This window comes from Macaca thibetana, chromosome 3 (assembly GCF_024542745.1).
Source record: "Macaca thibetana thibetana isolate TM-01 chromosome 3, ASM2454274v1, whole genome shotgun sequence".
In the NCBI taxonomy this organism is placed as follows: Eukaryota; Metazoa; Chordata; class Mammalia; order Primates; family Cercopithecidae; genus Macaca; species Macaca thibetana.
This window is the reverse complement of record NC_065580.1, coordinates 73,945,020-73,968,793: the sequence shown is the minus strand read 5'-3', so window position 1 is coordinate 73,968,793 and position 23,774 is coordinate 73,945,020. Positions and strand designations below refer to the sequence as shown.

Sequence of the window (23,774 nt, the reverse complement as noted above, 5' to 3'; positions counted from 1 at the left end):
TGAAAAGGAGAAGAAAATAGTTTCATTCTAAGTGATGGTTTTCATTCTAGGTATACACAAACAGCAAAGGCAGAATTTCTCTGACAGAGTATAAATGGCTAAGACTCAGTAATGACTGTACAAGTACACATTACTAATCCCTTAAATTACATTTGTTCTACAATCACCGTGAAGAGTTGAATATAAAATATGCATACATCATTACATTAACTAAATCCCAGCAAAGCACCAACCTAGGCTGTCCTCTGGCTGTAATTGCTATCTTGCTAAAGGAGAAAAAAGCAGTCCTTCTGAGGGCTATAGTTTCGAAGCACAGATTATATTATCTTAAGAAAGCATTGTCCATTTCATCTAGTTAAATGTTGATTTACCCCATTTGGGATCAAATTAAGAGTTGTCATACATACGAAATAGTATTACTCAAAACTCAAATTTATAAGTGTCTTTGGGACTTTCATAACAGTCATTTCAGATATCAGTTTAATGTCATTCAAAAAACACAGAATTTGGGCAGAGCTTTATTAGTGCTCTACCACTTACTATGTGACCTTGGGCAAATTATTTAAGCTCTCTGAGCCTTACATTCCTCATCTGTAAATATAAGGATAACAACTCAAGGTTGTAATGTGGGGTAAATGAAATAATGTTGAGAAACTACTTAGCACTAGGTAGAAACTTAATTAATATTCATCCTCTTCTCAGAGAAAGAAAACATAGCACATTATACTAATTCCAGGTAACTGTCCGTTTCTACAAAACCAAAGTGAATCAGCAATGCTGTCTCCTGTGTACCAGTGCTTTTATTATATATTAAATTATATTTTCCTTCTTTCACTATTTATCTTGAAATACTAAACATAGAACACAGAATACAACTTTACAGTGCTATTTCATGAGTTCAAATTATTCATAGTCTTATAACGACTATATTTATATTTTTTTCTCAAGTTAATGATTTCTCAAGAAAGCATGTTCAACTGAAAGAAAAGGAAATAACAGTGCATTCCTACCTGACATACTCTATGGATTCCAAAATCTCCTTTGATCCAGAAGTATGAGAAATGACCATACCCTGTTTGAAATAAGTATGCGGCAACCAGAACTCGAATGTGCATGTATACAGGCAAAAACTGTTGACAAAGATAAACAGGTAAAACATATGTTGGCATCAACTACACCTTGGATTATCATAAAAAGTACATTTAACAAAGATAATAAATCATTATTAGCACTTGGCATCAGTTCAATCACAACGTTGATTCTCATAAGTTAATCATTATAGCAAGGATTACAAAAATGTAGAATTGGAATTGGAGAGACCTAGGTTCAAATTCTAATTCTGCTACTTTCTAACATGACTGAGTTTTCTGATTTGCAAAATGAGACTATTCCTTCCTTCCTTGAAGGGTTCTTGTGAAGGATGAATGAGATAATAAATGTGAAGCACTTTATACATTAACTTGAAACCAATTAAAATTCAATATATGATAGCTATAATTATTAACTGTCATACATCCTGAATGCAAGATGGATTTGCACTTTTACCCAGTGTAAACATAATTTAGGAATATTATTTCCCTCCCACTCTTATTTTACAAAACAATTTTGTTTTACACTCCTACATCACTATCTTCATCATTACCAAGTCCCTTAGTGTCATTTATTATGGTATTTGAGAGCATCACATCTTTACTTCTAAGTTGAATGAAATACAACACATGTGAATCCACATATGATAGAAGGCACCAAAAATGTTATCTAATTTACTAGCACTAATTCTCATAACCTTAGAACACTGTCATTCCACCTATCTACCACCTGCTGGCCCTTTATGTGTACAAGCACAATTTCCACAGCATAATTTGTACAGTGCTTTTTTTTTTTTTTTTTTTTTTGAGACAGTCTCACTCTGTCATCCAGGCTGGACTGTAGTGGCGTGATCTCGGCTCACCGCAACCTCCACCTCTTGGATTCAAGCAATTCTCCTGCCTTAACCTCCCAAGTAGCTGGGACTAAAGGCGCCCACCACTACATCCAGCTAACTTTTTGTATTTTTAGTAGAGACAGGGTTTCGCCATGTTGGCCAGAACTCCTGACCTCGGGTGATCCACCTGCCTTGGCCTCCCAAAGTGCTGAGATTACAGGCGTGAGTCACTGCTCCTGGCCATACACTGCTTTCTAAAGTGATCTTTAAGGCTGGGTGCAGTGGCTCAAGCCTGTAATCCCAGCATTTTGGGAGGCTGAGGCAGGTGGATCACCGGAGGTCAGGAGTTTGAGACCAGCCTGGACAACATGGTGAAATCCCATCTCTATTAAAAATACAAAAATGAGCCAGGCATAGTGGCACACACTTGTAATCCCAGCTACTCAGAGGCTGAGGCAAGAGAACCGCTTGAATCCGGGAGGTGGAGCTTACAGTGAGCCAAGCTCACGCCACTGTACTCCAACCTGGGTGACAGAACAAGACTCCGTCACAAAAAATAACAAAAATAAAGTGATATTTAAAAGGCTTGTTCAGTGACATGCAATCCTTGTAATTATAAGGCCATTCTTTTGGGGATAATTAATTAGATCTATGTAAAATTTCTTTGGCTTCTATTTTACGAACTCATCTGATCATCTCTGCAGTTACCTAGCATTAACACTGCTTGTGATCATTTCAGGTTAATGTGCCTTTCCCAAGTGATACTTTGTAGGATAAAATAAAGTAATTGGGCAGACACATTAAACAGATTTTACAAGTCCTGAAATATATGCATCTTTTGCAAACAACCTTGAATTCATCTGTTTCTTTTTTGACAGATATTTCTTCTGGGGAAAAAAAAACAAACAAACATGAACTTAGATCGTAAGTTCTTCTACACAGCCTCCACTCTAAGCAAACTTAGAGATTCCCTGTCTCTTAAACTGATCCTTCTTGTACTCTTTTGTCAAGTCTCTTTTATTTACCTGCTTATTCTTGCCCTGGAATGTTCTTCCCCTAAGCGTTTTGCTTATTCAAATCCTACTCTTCTTCAGAGCCTGGTTCAAAACTCCAATTTTTGCTATCAGATGAATGTCATTTCTCCTTCCTGAGTTCCTACAGCACCTACAATCTACATATCAAAGAGTTTTTATTTATTGCCCTTCATCATGTTCTTTTTAAATGACTTATTACATCAGAAATTTTCAAGAAGGGTGTAACATATTAGAATCACAAGGATGGAGGCAGGAAATGTACTGAAATAACCTCAGAATTTATCTAATCCAAATCTGTGCCCTTACCTCATTTTTGAATGTACTCTAAAATATCCCCTTCGTGGATTGTCTAAGCATCTTTTAATAGCAGAAAACAAACTCCCAATGCAATCCATTCCACCTTTAGATGGTCACTAACTGCTATAATGTTCCTTTTCATGGAAAGTAGAAACCTAACTATATGTAAAAGCTACTAAGTTCAATCCTCTAGAGCAGCGCTGTCCAACAGAAATAAAATAAAATGTGAGCCATAAGCAATTTTCTAATGAGGCTACATTTTAAAAGTTAAAAGAAACAGGTAAAATTAATTTCAATAAATATATTTTATTTAACCCAATATATTCAAAATATTATTTTAATATATGAGCTATTTTCATTCTTTATATAAAGTTTTTAAATCTATTACTGATTCATCATAATTAACCATATTTAATGTGGTATGTATTTCACACTTACAGCACATTTGAATCCTGAATAGCTACAAAGTGCTCAACAGCCACATGCAGCGAATGGGGCTAGCACAGCGGAAAGTCTAGCTCTAGAGTCTGTCAGAGCTAACTCACTTTTACATCCGATGGCTCTATAAATATTTGAAAACAGATGTCGAACCTAGGTTAGTCATTCCTAATTACTTTAAGCACTCTCCATAAAACATGCTTTCAACTCCCTTAAAGACTGGGGCTGGGACTACAAAGTTGGGTTGGTTATTACATTTAAACAGTTAGTTCATTTAAACAAAATTAAATACTGTAACAACAATTTTCCAAGTTTTTGCCGATTTTGGCCTTATTGCAAATTTCATGTAATATTTATTCCAACATTTTAAGATATTTAAAATAAACAGAAAAGTTGTACTAGTACAATGGACACTTATATGCTGTATGCTGGACCTTTTAAAAGTATGTTGCAGACCATGTGACAGTGCTCCTAAACTATTTCACCACGTATATCTCAAGAAAAAAGGATGGTTTCTTATATGACCACATTATCATTACCATAACCAATAACTTTAATACGAAGACAACAGTATTTACTGTATGATCCATATTCAAAATTCTCTATTATTTTGTTATGTTACTTACAACAAAAATTTATTATTAAAAATATGTATGAAATTTCAAGTTTACATTACAGTTAATAGCTAGTTTGACTTCCGGTTCTGCTCTTTCTTTAGTCCCCCATATATTCTCATGACCTTTCATTCAGGTCTTTCCATGGAAGTTACAAACTCTCCAAAGGCAAAAAAAAAAAACAAAAAACGAAACAATGGAACACAAAATCCAACTACCATATATACCAAACCCACTATTCTCTTCATATTAAATTCACATTTAATCTATATTTCATATATACACTTTAAAATAATATTTACACTAACAGTGAGAATCTGTCAGACTATAAGGATTATTTTCATAATTCTCCAGAATTTTTGAACAGTTCTTATCTTTTTGCATAAAAACATGACACAACTGAAGTTTGAGATTTTATTCAAAATAAAAAATATTAATTAAAATAATCATGTTAGAAAGTTTTTAAGATGAGTAATCCCTCAAATATCCAAGAATCAAGTCCCCAAATATGCTATAACGTATACTAATAATGTTTTGCCTATGTAGATAAAGCAAATTTTTTAACCACAACATCCTATACAAAAGAACAGGGATATGTTAATTAATCATTATAAATGATCTGTTAGTGAAAAGTATGTCCTTCCAGAACAGAGATTTTTTAAAATTGTAAATTAGAATATATTAGGATGCAGTGTAAGATATATTAGAATGTTAGGTTGGTAAATGATTTTAATAGAATACCAAATTGCCTTCATCCTTTTATGATATAAATCCTTTCTTGAATCACTGAATTGAGGAACTTAATCTGCCATTAATTCTCTCTACCTGATTTTTTTTAAACAGTAGTATCACCCTTTAATATGTCAGCAATTAATTATGTCTCTAAGTGGTATTTTCTTAAAACAAATTCCCATTACCCAGTCTTTATTCACACATCAGAGATATTCTTAGGATTCAATTTTCATCTCTACTTACTTCTTAGAGAATCTCTGGATTTATACTACAAATTCTTAGCTGGGCTTATAAACTATGTCTTACTATCTCCATCTCTCCTTGCCTTGGATCATTTACACTATCTTGGCTCTTTCATAATGACTCAAATTCACTAGCTTCCCTTCAGCTGCAGCATCACAGGAATTTCCCTATTGCAACAAATGTACATATCATAGCCAAATAATTTTAGTAAAATTTATACTTCATTTCTCTGACTTCTACACTTCAAATAAATAATTCATAAAATCATAATTTTTGAAAATAATAAAGAGACAATGAAGAAAGACATCCTTCAATTGTTAGAGATATCTGAAAAACACTAGTAACCATGTTATTTATCTTCTTAATGCTGCTTAAATCTTCAAAATACTCCTTTCTGGGCAACACTCCTCTCTAACTTCAACTTATCATTGATGCACGTACTGTTTATAGATGTGTGCTTTCTGTAAGCAAATAGAACAATAAAAAACAGTTCAGTTGTTCCCAAATTATGATTTTCTTAAAATTTTCAAACATATTTTATGGAAAGTTTGCATCTTCACTATAAAAGTTTGTGTGAAAAGTGGCTGTTAGGCTCAGCCACAAAAGTTTGTTTTAACTGTAATGTGGCTGGGGTGTTAAAATTCAGAGCACACATTTTTTTCTAGCCCTGCCACATCCAAGGTGGCCAGAGATTATAATAATCCTGTCTTTTAAGACACCTATGGAGAAGGAAAAAAATATTTTTTCCAGGTACAAAAGGCACTAATTAGGTGACCAAAGGAAGGGTCCTCCACAGCACAGAGGAGGCAATAGTACTTAGCACTTAGGAAGTATGGCACACTCTACATAGTCTACAATGGTAGTTCGCCTGTATTTGGATTCTTTGAACACTGAGGCAAGAGAGTTGTAAGTTTTTTAAACTTTAAAAATGTAAAAACAGCTAGTCACACTTCCTAAAAGACAGTGAAGTATAGAACATAAACTATAATAATCAAATTTGATTTCTTCTGGTAGTAATTTGCCTATGCTACATCCTTTATAATCATCATCTTCAAAGTTTATTTTTTTCTTGTTTTTATTGAGACGGAGTCTTGCCCTGCAACCCAGGCTGGAGTACAGTGGCGAAACACTGGCTCACTGCAACCTCCATTCCCTGGGTTCAAGTGTTTCTCCTGCCTGAGCTTCCCGAGTAGCTGGGATTACAGGCATGCACCACCATGCCCGGCTAATTTTTGTATTTTTAGTAGAGACAGGGTCTCACCATGTTGGCTAGGCTGGTCTTGAACTCCTGACCTCAAGTGATCCACCCGCCTCGGCCTCCCAAAGTGCTTGAATTACAGGCATGAGCCACTGCACCTGGCCTCTTCAAAGTTTCCTGATAACTTCAAATTAGCTGTTCAATAAGATGGCATAAAATAATACCCTTAGATATCAGCTATTTCTATTACATTAAAAATTAAGGCCAAGTAAATACAAATCAATTATTGCCTTATCTTTTTTAAAAAAAAATTTTGCTTTTAAAATTACATTTTCTCAAAGAGTTAGGAGAATGGAAAGGCAGAAAGATTAAGTGGGAAATAAGAAGGGTCTATAACTGGTAGAGAATATAAAACACAGAAAAGCTAGTGCCCTTAAAGAAACATTAAAATGACATCATTTTCTGTACTTTCTGAACTTAAATTCCAATACTTACTGTACTTGCTCCAGAAATGTGATAAATCAAAATCACAAGTTGCATCCAGCCTTTCCATTCATCTGTTTGTTCTCTATTTAATACTTTGGTCTGTGTAAAGGAACCAAAATCTCTTTTAAAATTTATCATGAAGAAATTATTTAACAGTATATAATAAGTATGTTAAAAGTCTTCTTACAGGACATAAAGCTAATGCTTCTGTCAAAAGAACCTTGATGGTGGTGAGAAAGAGTTAAAAACTGTCATTTTATCTCTTGCTAAAAGATAGTGTAAAACTATTTTAAATATAATATGAATCTGAAAAATATAAACTAAAGAGATTTTGAATATTTAAGTTGATCCCCTTGGTTTTGTATTAAATGACAATGTATTAAAATTAAATGTACTAAAATTAAACTATGACAGATGTATTTATAAATCTAAAAATGGCATTCTATAATTTTCTTTAGAATTTCAGAGTTAAAAGGATCTTACACTTCCCCTACACTTCATTGACAGGAAAAAAAGCTCTATCATTACAGTTTACTTTCCCCAATATATTCTCACTGAAGATGAATACCTAATTAATAATCCTCACAGGAGAGGTATGTTTTACAATAGAATTCAGTAATTCAAATAAATCATGCCTTGTAAGGAAGTTACACAAATATTTTGAGCAATGACAGCAATTCTAAAATAGGAAAATCAGAATACTGTGAGTAGTGGTGGCCACATCATTAAGTTCTAATTGGTACGTATATATGTCTGACTGATAAATATATAAATATAAAATGTCTGTGTGCATAGGTATTTGTTAATATAATCATATTATTTTACTTTATAAAAGATAATAGTATCTCATGCTTGAAGACCATTATAAAATCAGAAGTACTTCAACTTTCTCCATCAACAAGCAGGCAAAATAACACTAAGTCATGAAATCTTTTTCACAGGTCATATTTCTCAACTTTTCAACATTTTCACGTGACTCTGACCTTTCTCCAAACTGTTCCGAAAAAGCAACAGTTAAGAGTCCACTAAGTGAAGTGTAACTACAATATTCCTTCATCTTCATCTATATACCTGTTTGTATATTCTGTCACGATAAATGATATTAGTTCTTTAACAGAGTTTATAATGATAAAAAGGGTAACATGAGTTAAAAAGAAAATGACTCTTACCTCTTTAGTATTTTCATTGTAAAATACTCCCAAAACCAAAATGTAGATAATTGGAATAAAGAAAGATGAATGTGTATAAAATTTGTTTTCCTTCATGAACAGATTTGCACGGTCACACATGTAGAAATATGCCATAATCAGGCCAAGTTTGCAGAAAGACTGTAAAAGTATTTCTAATGAAGACACAGGGGTATTGATAATATTTTTCTTTTCCTCTCCACTTTCCAAATCAGTACATGGCTTATTCTTCCGATGAGCATTATGATGAATTATGTAAAAAATTAAATATCCGATAATACATGAAGTGAAAAAACAAGCAGCTAGCTTCTGTATGAGAGTAAGAGGAGGCCGAGGTTGACAACAGGACCCATCCACAGGCTTCAAAATCTTATTGCAGTACACGTTCATAAGAATCATTGCACTCTGTGAACAAATCAAGTTATTTGGTTATTATCTTGTCAGTGATGTATTTCACATTAAATTTTCTCCAGTGACTACTACTGAGTTTTTAGCACTGAAACCAGAATGCTTTTGTATCTTTTGCTACCATTTCCCAAATCACGCAAATAATGGTATTCCTTCCATCTGTAACAGCTAGTTCAGGGTGTTTCAAACTTCTGGGGCTATGAACCAAAATACAAAATTCATTTTATAATGTGACCCAGGACATTTACACGAAACAATACCTATCCTTACTACTTGGAATGCACTCCGAGATTGTTCTATTCTTTTTTTTTTCCCAACACCAATTTCATGGTTGTTAATGGGTTGTGACCTTTAGTTAAAAAATGCTGACAGACATCAAGGACCAAAGAATTTTAATTAGAAGACTTTCAAAACAAAAGATATCAGGACACTTAAGATAAAGTCTACTGTTTAAATGTGAAAAAAAAAAAAAGCATAAAATAACTGCCACTAAAAAATTATTAATTTTTAGCTAGCAATATTTGTAATAGGTCTTTCATTTGGATTATAGTTTATAGGCCATTTAGGATTCTACAGTTTTAAGATATCTCATGTTAAATAAAACTTAGAACCTTCAACATGGTTTAACTACAATAAAATTATTCTGGGAAAGTTGTCAAGAGTCTGTCTAGTTGAAGGTTCAGTCAAACTCTAGTTTTATAAAAACTTCGTAGTTTAGGCATCTGTGGAACTCCAGATGATTATGTTATTTAAGCCTAAACATTCAAAATAAGCAAGATTCGAGGAAATCTCATCCTTTTAGCCTTAAGACTGCAGGTGGTTTTATGCCTGGCACTCTTACAGATACTAGCCTGCAAATTCCACTGCAAGGTTCTTTACCAGTTTTTAGGGGGTTCATCAAGCCCTTTTATGTATATGGAGAACCATATGTATATGCAAACATACACATTATTCTGCAGGAGAAGAACAAAACCCTTGTCTTTTTTTTTTTTTTTTTTTTTTTTTTTGAGACGGAGTCTCGCTGTGTCTCCCAGGCTGGAGTGCAGTGGCGTGATCTCGGCTCACTGCAAGCTCCGCCTCCCGGGTTCACGCCATTCTCCCGCCTCAGCCTCCCAAGTAGCTGAGACTATAGGCGCCCGCCACCACGCTCGGCTAGTTTTTTGTATTTTTAGTAGAGACGGGGTTTCACCATGTTAGCCAGGATAGTCTCGATCTCCTGACCTCGTGATCCACCCGCCTCGGCCTCCCAAAGTGCTGGGATTACAGGCTTGCGCCACCGCGCCCGGCCCACTTGTCTTGTATCAGATACTCAAAGGGCTCATGCAACTCTCACAAAGGTTAAGAACCACTGCTTAATGAGAAAAAAACTAATTTGTTCCACTGTTTGTTAAAATTTATAGTTATGTAGTTCTCTTTCATACTTAACCTAAATCCCCTTCCATAGGTCAACTTGGATTTGTTCAGTATGTACTCTGTATCTTGAATAATGCTTAGGATAGAAGAGTTGTAAGAATTCTTTTTTTCTTTTCTTGAGACAGAGTCTCTCTCTGTCACCCAGGCTGGAGTGCAGTAGTGGGATCCTGACTCACTGCAACCTCTGCCTCCTCGGTTCAAGCAATTCTCCTGCCTCAACCTCCCGAGTAGCTGGGATTACAAGCATGTGCCACCACGCCCAGCTAATTTTTGTATTTTTAGTAGAGATGGGGTTTCCCTATGTTAAGCTAGTCTCGAACTCCTGACCTCAAGTGATCCACCTGCCTCAGCCTCCCAAAGTGCTGGGATTACAGGCATGAGCCACCACGCCTGGCCAGAAGAGCTATAGGGAAATAATAAAAATTATTTTAAGCATTAAAAAGTGTATTCTTCATTGACGCTTAATCTTATAACCTTAAGGTTTAACGTAAGGAGAACATAGAAGCAGTAGTTTTTAAACGTGAGTGTGCTGAGAACATACATGCTTCTGAGGAGACAATGTATATTAACAGTGATTAGCACTCAATAAATGAAGTTTAATTTCCCTTCTTCCCTAACTTCTTTCTCTCTTAGAATGTACCAAAACTCTTATGTACATATTCAGCTAGATGACAGAAAGCAAAAGTATTTCTAGATGTATCTATACAGAATAACTACAAGTTACTAGGACTGCAATAAAATAAATTATTTATAACCATGTTATAATGACTTATGGCTTAAAGCAATTGATATTATAGTCTCCATCTACTGATATATGTAAAAATTTCTTACAGTTTCTCTGCTTGATTCAGGAAGATGTAAGCCATCCAAAGATTCCATGATGGTTTCTTGAGCAATTAATTTGGAAACACTGAACATCTTAACATTTGATTTAGAATTTCTGGTGCTACTATTCAAAATACTGACTGCAGCTTCATTGTAAGCATCTATCTTCTCATTAGTGATCATCTTCCTATTTTCACTTAATAGATCTTCATAAACAGGATCTGCATGTGAGATACATTTTTAAAAACACATTTTAAAAATCCCTATTGGTAAAAATCGTGATCATGCACGTTAGCTGTTCCACATTTCAAATGTTGTTTTTAAAAGTATAGATGATATCAGGTACCTAATAATTCATTTTTACATAAAGCTTCCCAAAGTTTGCAGCAGATTTCCCATTTTATATTCAAGTTTTGAGTCAAGCAATATCCCTCTCAAATTTAAAGAACTGTTGTCTCATCTCTATATACACAGATTTGGGGCAATATTTTTATGCTCTAGCATGTCTTAAGAGTTTAACATTTTTGGATGCTGGGATATAATGGGTAACAAGAAATCTAAAATTAGTTATAGAAGATTGCTTAAATAAAAATAGCTGCCCATCTTTTTTTTCTCTTGTCACTGCTTAATTCTGTAAACTTTGTTCATACCATTAGGAGGTAATATTATTGAGGCTCAAGGTCTGCCTATTGTCTTATCACTTACTATAAATAAATTTAATTTTTCCTCATTTTAATATGAGAAAGGGTAACAATGAGTCTGTGAATAAAATAGGAATTATGGAACAGATCATCACTACCATTTTTCTTATTCCTTTCATTTTGACATTCAACTTGGAAATAATAAGAATTCCTGACAAAAAGCATGAATTGCTAAAATATCCATGACATTTCATATTGTGCTAGGCATTAAATAACATTCAATAAATTCCTAAAATGAGTTATCCTAATGTCTACTAAGAATTTCATTACCAAGCATAAACTAGATTGTGTAAATTTAAACATATTCTGTCAATTCAAAAGTGTATTTTATTTAATTATTTTTATTTTTTCAGAAACCCTTTGCTTGCTAAAAAAGTATATTTACTTCTAATGACTTTAATATTATGAAGCAGGGTGAAGTATATTTACTTCTAATGACTTTAATGTTATGAAACACGGCAAAACCCCGTCTCTACCAAACATACAAAAAATTAGCTGGGTGTGGTGGTGCACACCTGTAGTCCCAGCTACTCGGGAGGCCGAGGCGGGAGGATCGCTTGAGCCTGGGAGGCGGAGGTTGCAGTGAGCCAAGATCATGCCACTGCACTCCAACCTGGGAAAGAGAGCGAGACCCTGTCTCAAAAAAATATATATATATATTATGAAATAGATCGTATTTTTTCTATATATTTCCCAATCACAATAAATATGTTTTGTAAGAAAAAAAGTCAGAGAGACCACATCTCATTTGCCTTTAGGACTTATCTTTTTGTTATACATTCTATAGCCATTCTGCTGAGGTTCCTTGGAGGATATTTCTTATTTTTCACCTATGTTTATTAATTTGTTCCTTACATTTGAAAAAGGAGAGCAAATAACTCAAGTGTACTCTAATCTTGCAAATCTTGTTTCAAAATTAATTCACATAAAGCAGTAATTCTGCTTCTTGAAACAGAAGATAATAAAAACCCATGCTTCAAAATATACACAAAATGACGTTTTCTCATTACTCATTCCTTACCTTGTAAGACCCAATAAACATCACTAGTCTTTGCCAATTTTTCTAAAAGTGGTGCTATGGAGGTAATGTTCATTTTATATTGAGAAAGCGCTTCACTGCTACCATTGTGAATCTTGATGGACCACTAAAAAGAAGTATATATTATCCATTAATGTAGCATTTATCATAAACAATTAAAGTATATAATTTACCTATTGTAACAAGTGTTATTATTTTAGATATTTCTCATTTTATTTAATATAAGAATAAAATTTGGTCAAATTATTTCATGAAATACATGAAGGCAATTAGAAAAAGCTGTTATAAAACTATACTTTCAATGCATTCAAGAAGAATACAATTTTAGATATAAAAAATACTGATATTTAACAGTAAGTTTCCTAAGTTCATTCCAACCTTATTAAAATTCAACAATCTAATCATAATAGAAGTAAGAATTAAAAATTTAGGTACAATCAAGAATTCTGAATACAAATTAACTTTTTCTTAGCATGGTCTTAAACGTGAAACAAAATCATTAAGAATATAGATAATAACTTACTGTGGCAGCTCCTGCTACAATCACATGTGGTTTTGCAATGGAATCCTAAAGGAAGAAAAATCTTTATCATAGTATTATATCCAGTTCAGGGAATTAATACAAATAAGATCATTTAATTTTTTTTCCTTAAAATGTAAGTTCTTCCTTCTAAATTCATTCTAAGTTTTTAGAATTCCTTGTTATTATTATCGCTTATTATTGTTATAGCAAGACCGATATCCAATGCCTAAAATCTTGTAAGGCTACATATACATACAGGATGACAGAAATTTGGATGGTTAACTCTTTGACGTTCTAAAAAAAAAGCACCACTGAAATCTAACACGACCTAATATTATTCTGAACTCTGAGTAAAATGCTTAGAGTAAAGCACTAGTGTATTATGTCAGTCAATTAAAAGGTAATCATGGAAGCCTAACGGGTACACAGCATAAGTGTTAAATAAAATACAAGGTCAGTGCCAAAACAATCTTCTGGGAAAGTGAAATCCAATGCATATTTAACAAAATAAACCGATAATTATTAAAGACCACATGCAGAAAAACTCAAGTAGAGATCCCTAAAAACCTTCGCCAAACGCAAATTAGAGTAGTTCCCTCCCTTACACATGGTTTCAGTGTACACTGTTTCAGTTACCCGTGGTCAACTGAAGTCCAAAAACATTAAATAGAAACTTCCAGAAATAAATAATTCGTAAGTTTTAAATTATGTGCCACTCTGAGTAACATGATAAAGTCTCATGCTATCCTGCACTGTCCCTCCTGGGATGTGAATCCTCCCTTTGTCCAGGGTGTTACACTGTATGCTACCTGCCCATTAGTGACTTAGTAGCCATCTCAGTTGTCAGACCAACTGTCACAGCATCACAATCTTTGTGTTAAAGTAACCCCTATTTTACTCAATAATGACCCCAAAGCTCAAAAATAGTAATGCTGAGATACTGTTATAATTGTTCTATTTTATTATTATTTATTGCTGTTAACCTCTTACTATGCCTAATTTATACATTAAACTTCATCATGCATTTGTATGTATAGGAAAAAACATTGTACACATAGGGTTTGGTACCATCTATAGTTTCAGCACATGCTGGGGTCCTGGAACATATTAACCATGGATAAATGGGGACTACTGTATGCTATTTATAATATATAGCAATAGTATATTATAGTACAATTATATTTGTAGGTAACTATATGTTATATATAGCATAACAAGTATATAGTACTTTATAGTACTTACTAACTTACTAAGTACATTCTCTTATTTCATTGTAATATAGATTCCCTGCCTTCCACCCTGTGGGGCAGGCAAGATGATATTGTATATCTCTTATAAAACAAAGACACAGACTCAGAATGGCTAATAGGATATTGCTGAGGCCTGCCAGGTAAGTCAGAACTTAAGTCTTCTGACTTCTGAATCATCAAAGACCTGATATTGCAATCATACACACAAGAAACAATTAAAAACAAGCATGAAATTTAGTAACAAAAAATGGACTGATGTAAAAAATGACAGTTACTTTTTCACTATAAAGGTAATACATGCTTCATGTAAAATACTACAAAAATAGAGAAAAATAACAAAATAAATCAATTTTCTTTTAGATATATGACCATTTCCAGTTTAGCATGCTTCATTTTATACTGTTAAAGAATTTTTAGTGAATACAAAATTTTTAATATTTTTTCCTCATCTCTAGGTGCCTTTCCCATTCCCAAAACTTACACTGGTTATCCCAAACCTTACATTCCATGCCCTCCTTCTCAGCATAAAGTTTAATTCTCAAACTTCGTAGAGAAAATAAAATTCATCCAACAAGTGTGCTCTTGCCTTCCTTCCTTCCTTCTTACAACTTCTCTATACTCCCGCAGCTATCTTCCTGACAAGAGAGTAAAGAAAGTATGTCTCTATTCTTCTCAATGGCTAATGCCTTCCTCTGTCTACATTCCCTCCCTTTTCACTTCTGGAGCTATGATTCATGAATTATGTCCTCCAACTCTCATAGTATCAATCTTGTCCTCCTCCTCCACTCTCTTTCCTTCCCTCAACTTAAAAGTGTTAAATCATCCTTATCCTCAAAAAGTTTTCCTTCAACCCTGTCTCACACCTGTAACCAACAGATTACTTGAAAGATAACTTCCCTCACTATGCCAATTTCTTTATCTCTCATTTATGCCTCAACTTATGCTTTGAATTTGGGCTTCACTATCCATTAAAACTGTCCCACGAGCCCATTAACGAACCCTGGATTGCCAAACGCTGTAGCTTCATTCCACCTTAGCAAGTTTTGAAAGTGACACTGGTGACTATCCATCTTTTAAAATCCTTACCTCCCCCTGTATGTGATTTTACAGTCCTTCCTCCCTTGGTTTTCTTCCTACTCCTTTTACTGCCACTTCTCGGAATCTCCTTGATAATTCCATTCCTCAAAAGCCCTCTCCTCTTGAATCTCTAAATTCTCTGCCTATTCAATTTCTTCCATTCAAGTAACTTCAAATATCACCTCAATCCATACCAAGACTCCCCAAATCCATCCAATAGCTCAGACTTAATGACTTCCATTCACTTATAGAATTACATCTCAACTGCCAGTTTCTTAACAAGTCAGCCTAATTTCCTTCCACTCTTCCACTATATCACATCATTCTCCTGTTTAAAACTTTCAATGGTTCTCCACTTCAATTCAATTCAATGTACTTATTATCAGAAAATACACCCTGAAGTATTTAGAAGTAGTTAAAAAACAGATAAAATAAATCCACTCCCCCAATATGGCTTAGGATATCATTCATAATGTAGTACCTGCTTCCTCATCTCTTGTCAACTCCCTGTAAAATGAAGCATATGAAAAGAACAACCAAAACCAACACACATAAAGAAGCATTTTGTATGTCAGCTCCACTAAAACTGCTGGAAAGTCCCTGAATACTCCATCTTCAGCATCATTGCACACGCTGTTTCCTTTGCAGGAAATAACCCCACTTCTCGTTCCCCACACTCACCTTCATGACCACTTTATCTGAAAACTAATTTTGAAAACTTAAAAAAAAATTACACTTATGGTCTATCCTCTGTAATCCTGTTTGTTGTGCCCTTTACATTTCCTATTTTAGCACTTGTCACATTGCTTAAGTGTATGTGTTATTCATCTAGCTCTTTGAGGGGAGGATCTCTATGTTAACCAACATATCAACAGTGTCTAACTTAGTGCCTAGAATATAGAAATATCTGTGGAATAACAATCTACTTAGAGTCCTCTCAATTCAACTTTGCTTTTACGCCTATAGGCTTCTAAAAGGCTATTCTACTTAATAAGTGTATCTTCTTCCTAACTCATAGTTCTCAAATATTATCTCCTCTATAAAATGTTCTTAGATAATTACCAATACTCTCATCACCTCCTGTCCTAAGTGTCTCTATTCATGGTGCTTCCATAATCCTTTGAGCTCAATTCTGTGTTAGCTTTTGCCTTCTTTTGTCGTTATTCATCAGTAAGTCACCATCTACTAGATTACAAATTCCTTGAAGGCTGAGACTGGAGCTAATTCCCAGCCACATTACTATTACTCAGCACAAAGCTGGCAATAGTACATTAACAACAAAAATGTGGGTCTCCAAATCCTCAGGATCTAGCAGCTTACTATGGAAATAGTAAAAAGCAAATACATACATCCACACTGAAAACCATCAACTAATCAATCTCAGGTGACCATGTGGTCATCTACCTGAATAAAGTATTTCCTTTTTCTCAACAACCATAATGAGTTTTACAACAGAATCTAAGGCTCCAAAAACTAGCTTTAACAAATGTATGAGAATTGAAATTTTGGATATGTAATGTATCTCCAGGTTAGTAAATAACCTATAAGGGTTTTCTGTGATCTTATAGAATTTACAAATTGTAGTGTATTAATGTTTAATTATGAATTTCTACTACTTTAATAAATATATTTTCAGTCCAGCACAAATATGAACCATATGCTTAAATCATTTCAAATATACACGGAACATTATTCTACACTTAGGGACATTTAAAAACATATCGACAAAACCAAAACGCACTGTAGACCTCAATTTCCCAGAAATTTGAATTCCAGAAGCCGTCTACATGTTTGTTTTTTGGAAAACATTTGCTCAAAGAAACAAGATTAGAAATGGTAGCTAGGTTCCCACAAGATCCTACAAAAGCCTATTTATTGTATGATGTGGTTGTAATACTAAATATTTATTGTGAAGAAAAAAATCCCAAACCAAAAAACTGTTGCAGGGCAATTAATTAAACAAAACAAGGTCAATAAAATTAAATATTGTTTTATCCATCTGAAATACAAATGTCTCTGGGAAAGAATACAGGTTTAATTAAAGGACTGACAAAAGGCTGTATGGAAACTACTACACAGATTGTAAAATGGACTTGTGAGAACTTAGGAGTTTTCTGAGGTTAATAGCATGCTTACCTTTACATCTAATTTATCTCCAAACATGATGAGCTAAAACATATTAGTCTTGCCTGCTAGGTCACAAATATAATAATAAAAAGAAAAAAAAAAGGCTATAAAAACAAATAAACAAAAGTTTCCTGAAGTATCTGGGCATGAGTTTGAAGGAGAAAACAGAAAAATGCACAAGAGAATATACACTGTGCTGGGAAGATTACCTGGGTTTGAATCAGCTGAACTACAGCAGTAACAGAAGACTTTAAATATGGAAAGTCTGGTATAAACATAACCTGCTTTATGGTTAGAATGGTGATAATGGGGCAGAGATATTGGATCAACACGTTCTCTTCTCAATAAAGTGCTAGAATCAGTGCAGCGCAGCTTAGTTGCTATCAAGAAGGCAGGTATAAAATATAGGAGAGTGGGACAAGTGAGTAAAGGGAAGAAATATATGCTTGAGGGCTTTTAAAATTTGGTTGCTTAAAAAAAAAAAAAAAAAAAAAAAAAGCCCTAGGATTTTTAAATACAGACCTCAGTCCACACTTTGATACACTGTTTCATAGAACCATTAACTTCAGGATGCCACAGAAAATCCTAAAAGAGAAATGTTAGAAGTAAAGACAAAGTCGAAGAAACTCTTAATCCCACCATTCAGAATAAACATTAACATTCTCTTATAGAGTACTTAAAAGTAAAACACTACATTGTCCAATACATCTTCAATTCCTATCTTAATTTGCCAAGAGTCTTACAATAGTTCTCCTTGAATCCACTTCTGTCTTCCTCTAACCTCTGTCCACATTTTAGCCAGAGCAATCTTTTAAAAACTTAAATCTGATCTTGCCACACCCCTGCTTAAGTATTCAGAGACTTTCTACTGCCTTGAGAATAAAATCTAAAACACTATAAATTGCTAAGAAGGTTCAGGATCTCCACCTGTCTCTTCTGCGTCTCCTGCTACTTGTACCCTTGCTCTCCCTTTTGGTACTCAGTCAGCTCCTGGAATGCTCTATGTTCTCCTTTTTCTCTAGGACTTTGCACATACTATTCCTTCTGTCCATAATGCTCACAAACTCTTCCACTGAGCCTGCCTAACTCTTACTTATTTTTGAAGGCTCAGTTAAAATATCACTTCTGCAGGGAGGAAAACAACTTTCAATTCCTTGCTCTGTACATTCCCATTGCCCCTCTTTTTCTTTTCTGCCATGCTTGTCCCACTTGTATTTGCATGTAGAGAACTATAAAAACCTGCCATCTTCATTAGGTCAAGGCCATTTTTGTCTTGATCCTCACTGAATTCTTAATGATTGGGAATTCAGAAAATTCACATATTCTTTTACAGACATTAATCCAGAACGCATACTGGTTTTGAATTCATGTGCAAGATTACTCTTTCCTAATAAAATTTTGAGACCATTACATAAAACAACTCACACAAACTTTTACTCCACTATCCTAATATTCTTATCTAGTCTCAAGAATACACTGAAGTACATTTAGGATGTTCAATTAACCAAAGAATATAGTTTCAACACTGTAACATCTAGCTTACTATTACATGAACTTACCACTTTAACTGATGCAGTCTTGTCTTCAAAAGGAATATTTTCATGCTGCCATAAAAGGAGACAGAGAAACATTAATGTATAGATTAAATTTATATAAATAATGCCCCATTTAGCGGCTTTGTTGATTTATTTTTATGCATATTTTTGATTTATTTTTAAGCACCAAATCTCAATTATCTAAAAACTCTACCCAAAGGGGAAAAAACCGAGATACAACATAACAAAATAAGTGACATTAGTTAAATTGTCTACATGTGATTTTCAACATCTAAGATATAGTTCAAAGATAAAATTTCAACAGCAAACAAGCAAATACATAAACATGTCTATATAAATTACCTTTTTGCCAAGATTGCCAGGATTCCAATTTAGTCCCAGTATTACTATTTTTTGTTTGATTTGTTTTTTGTTTGCTATTTTGAGACAGAGTCTCACTCTGTTGCCTGGGCTGTAGTACAGAGGTGCGATCTCAGCTCATTGCAACCTCCGCCTCCCGGGCTCAAGCAATCCTCTCACCTCAGCCTCCCAAGTAGCTAGGACCACAGGTGCAGGCCACCATGCTTGGCTAATTTTTTAAAAATATTTTTTGTAGTGACGGGGTTTTGCCATGTTGTCCAGCTGGTCTCGAACTCCTGGGCTCAAGTGATCCACCCACCTCAGCCTCCCAAAGTGCTGGGATTACAAGGCATATGCCACTGTGCCCAGCACTTGTATTACTATTTGTCTCAGAAATGGACTGCTACCCTTCATTTCCCGAGTCCCTTCCGGTTAGGCAGAGCCACAAGGCTAGTTTTGGCTAATGCAATGTGGATATATGTGACATACGCCACTTCCAGGCTGAATTTCCCAAGGCAATTCTCTGGTCTCTAACTTAACTGATGCACAGACTAAGGAAGCCAAATGTTCCAAGGTACTTTAGAAGACAGTAAAAATTCCAATAGTAGGAACGGCTAAATGACTATGTGGAGCAAAGCCTCTAGCCAGCCCACCTAGGACATGCAACGCTAAGCAAGAACTTCTGTTTTGTTAAGACATTAGAGCGGTTTGTTGGTGTAGCAACACCTAGTCCATTCTCACCAGTGTACTAGTATAGGCCCTGACTGACAGGAATGGATGAACATGACTCTAGGTTATTGTAGGTTTCACTCTGAAAACAGCATATAAATAGTTCATTTGTAGAAAAAATTGAAACGTGAACACAACAACTTCTTATAACCAAATGTTCTACACAAAGAATGGCATTCCTTTCAGAATTAGAAATCCTAGGTGGGAAAGGGGTAAGGGTGGTCAGTAAGAAGCTAATTCTATTGTTAAAATCAAAATTGAAATGTTTTCATTAATTCAAACAGACAAATAGTATTTATACTGAAATCTCCATGAAACAAAATTTGTTCTATCAACAAGTTAACTTTTTAGGTTCTTGTTGGTGCTTCTAAAACATTACTTTCCAAAAGGAGTCTTGAGACTATTAATTCAATGAAACTTCAAGGTAAGTTTCTTTGGTCAAATAGATCTGGGATATACTGGGTCAAACAAAATCACACAGGTGTTTTCCTCCTTCTACCGCATCTTCAACCTTTTAAAAATGTGTCCTCAGAAAAATAATGTCATGAACTTTCTTTGTCTTACTTTGCATAGAGTAGTTAATGCAACTCGATCTCTTTCTTCTTTTTCCTTTTCTAATACAACGTTTGATATATACAAAAAAGTCACATATATGAAAATCACAAAGCACAGTAGAACTAAATAAACACTCATGAATCCATGATACAAATCAGAGCATTGCCAACACACTGAACCACCTATGTGGTCCTTTCCCTATCTTAACTCCATGTTTCACCCAAAGTAAACCACTCTCCTGAATTGTGTGTTTATACTTTGTTTTTAAAAACTTTCTGTAGTTTTTGTCACATAAATATGCATCTTTAAATGATATATTTGTCACATAAATATGCATCTTTAAATGATATATATTAATTTTGCCAGTTTTCTCTCCAACTTTTAATTTTAAAAATTTTCAATCTTACAGCAAAGCTGACAGAATTAAATGAATGCCCAAAACGTTTTACCAATTGTTAACATTTCCTATACCAGCTTCACCTTTCTTCCTCTCTACACATATATATTCTATAGTTTTTCTCCTTTGCTGAACTATGTGAAAGTTCATTATAGAAGTCATAACATTTCACCCTTAAATACTTAAGCATATTCTCTTTAAGTATATACCTTTAAGAACATTCTCTTACATAAGGAATTTGACATTGAAAAAATATTATCTCATTTAATATATAGTCCGTATTCAATTTTTTCCAATTTCCCAAGAATATCTTTTCTATAGCTCTTATATTTTAATCTACAATTCCATTAAAATCGTGTGACATTGAGTTGTCAAATCTCTTAATCTCACATAACCTGGAACATTCCCTATGTACAAATTAAAAATTTGTACATATCAGTTTATTTTATCAATACTATTTTTATTAATATCAAGTATCGTATTTACTATTTTTGTAGAGTACAGGTCAACTGATACATTACTATCTAGATTATAAAAAGCACTAACTGTTGTCTTCTTGGATATGTCTCTTAAGAAAAGAGTAAGAATTTCCCTAATTGTTCCATAGATCCATAAGCCATAAAAATGTTCACCATCAAACGATAATGCAAATTATTTTCTGGAGTATTTATAACAATTTACACTCTCACTAGCAGTTTATAAGACATCTACTGGTACACAGCCTAATACATCTGGTCTGTTTTCATATTTCTTGCCATTGTCAGATTTAATTTCTGCCATTATAGTAGGTATAAAAAAAAAAATCTCACTTCTACTTCAGTAAAATGCCTGGCCATACTCCCTGACCCCCACCTTCTGTCCACTGGGTTATCTTTTTCATTAATTTGCAGTTTCTGACATTTCTTGAATGTATGTTGTAAATTATCTTTTCTCAATTTGTAGCTTATCTTTTTTCTTTAAGGTATCTTTTGGTGAATAGATACTCTTTATCTTAAGGTATGTGAATTTATCTTTTATTTCTTAGCACTTTTTGTTTCTTATGTAAGAGATGTTTCCCTACCTTGAGATAATGAAGATATTCTCCTACATTTTATTTCTATTTCTAAAGGTTTCAAATTTTTTACTTTCATATTTAAGTTTAAACTCATCCATCTAGAAACGATTTTACTCGATGGTGTGAGATAGGAATCCAATTTCAACTTTTTCCATGTGCAAATTGCCTTAGCACCCTTAACTGAATAGACCTTCTTTTCCCCAGGGATCTTCTATGGCATTTCTGTTACTTTTAAAGTCATTTTATATGGAAGTTTCTATCTTAGAGCTCTATATTTTATTCTACTGGTTTATTTGTTTAACTCTACACCAATACCCCACTGTTTTAATTACTACAAGGTAAAATTAAATCTTGATATTGTAGAACAAATCCTTTCCACCTTGTTTTCAGATCTGTTGGGGTTATTCTTGGTCTGCTGCCCTTCCATAAAAAATTTAGAATCCATTAGTAAAGTTCCACAGCAAATTCTGTTAGGATTTTATTGGAATTACACTGAACCTACAGATCAGTCTGGCAATAACTGACATCTTTACAATACTGAGTCTTCCCATCCAAGGAAACAGTATATTATATTCCATCTAATTATGTCATTTGGAACTGTCTTCCAAAAAATTTTTATGGCTTTTCTGCATACAGATCTTCCACATTTGCTGTTTATTCTTATGTAACATATAGTTGTTGTTGTTACCATTGCACATGATATATTTTAAAAGCCTTTAGAACTCTACATTGTTGGCATGTAGATATGTGTTAATTTTTAACAGCTTTGTTGAGGTATCACAATTTTTGTATGTACATCTTATAATCAGCTACCTTGTTAAAATCTTTATTACTTCTAGTAAATTTTCTATAAATTCTTTGGGATTTTCTATGTAGAGAATTGTATCATATGAACTCCTAAGTTTATTTCTTTCCAATCCTTACATCTTTAGATTATCTTTTTTGGCTAGAATCTCTAATACAATGTTGAATAGAAGCAGCAGTAATGAACATCCTTGTCTTTTTCCTGATTTTAATGGAAATATGTCTGACATTTCACCATGAAGAACATTTACCGTAGGCTTCTAGAATTTTTACCAGGTTAAGTTTGATATAAAGTAACTTAAAGAAAGAATGACACCAATTCTCTGATATTGTTGGAATTTGTTTAATGGTGTAATACACATTAAAAATCAAAAAGTTGGCCAGGTGCAGTGGCTCACACCCGTAATCCCAGCACTTTGGGAGGCCGAGGCGGGCAGATCACAAGGTCAGGAAATCGAGACCATCCTGGCTAACACGGTGAAACCCCGTCTCTACTAAAAATACAAAAACAAAATTATCTGGGCGTGGTGGCGGGCACCCGTAGTCCCAGCTACCGGGGAGGCAGAGGCAGGAGAACGGCGTGAACCAGAGCTGAGACTGCACCACTGCACTCCAGCCGGGGCAACAGAGAAAGACTCTATCTCAAAAAAAAGGAAAAATAAAAATAAAAATAATTCAAAAGTTCCATGCATTCTTGAAACAAACATATTCCCTGATTGTAAAGTGTATTTTCTAAATTATTGAGCTATAAGGTTATAGAATCAAGCATGTTAATGGTCTACTGTATGTTTACTAGTTTTATTTGCTTGTTCTATCATTAATTG

General features: G+C 34.1%; 1 protein-coding gene across 5 annotated transcripts in view; it reads right to left on the bottom strand.

The window, feature by feature from the left end:
- CASD1 (CAS1 domain containing 1) overlaps nucleotides 1-23,774 on the bottom strand; it is a 125,956-nt gene that overhangs the window by 89,306 nt on the left and 12,876 nt on the right. For all 5 annotated transcript variants that reach the window (XR_007723997.1, XM_050782908.1, XM_050782909.1 and 2 more), the window contains exons 4-11: nucleotides 19,076-19,120; nucleotides 18,039-18,101; nucleotides 13,063-13,107; nucleotides 12,522-12,645; nucleotides 10,806-11,020; nucleotides 8,136-8,558; nucleotides 6,976-7,065; nucleotides 1,011-1,130 (exon numbers count right to left, since the gene is read on the bottom strand). Coding sequence is in view for 4 of the 5 variants with exons in the window: in XM_050782908.1 (XP_050638865.1) it covers nucleotides 1,011-1,130; nucleotides 6,976-7,065; nucleotides 8,136-8,558; nucleotides 10,806-11,020; nucleotides 12,522-12,645; nucleotides 13,063-13,107; nucleotides 18,039-18,101; nucleotides 19,076-19,120 (1,125 nt within the window). In the remaining variant the exon portion in view is untranslated. The remainder of the gene's footprint in view (nucleotides 1-1,010; nucleotides 1,131-6,975; nucleotides 7,066-8,135; nucleotides 8,559-10,805; nucleotides 11,021-12,521; nucleotides 12,646-13,062; nucleotides 13,108-18,038; nucleotides 18,102-19,075; nucleotides 19,121-23,774) is intronic.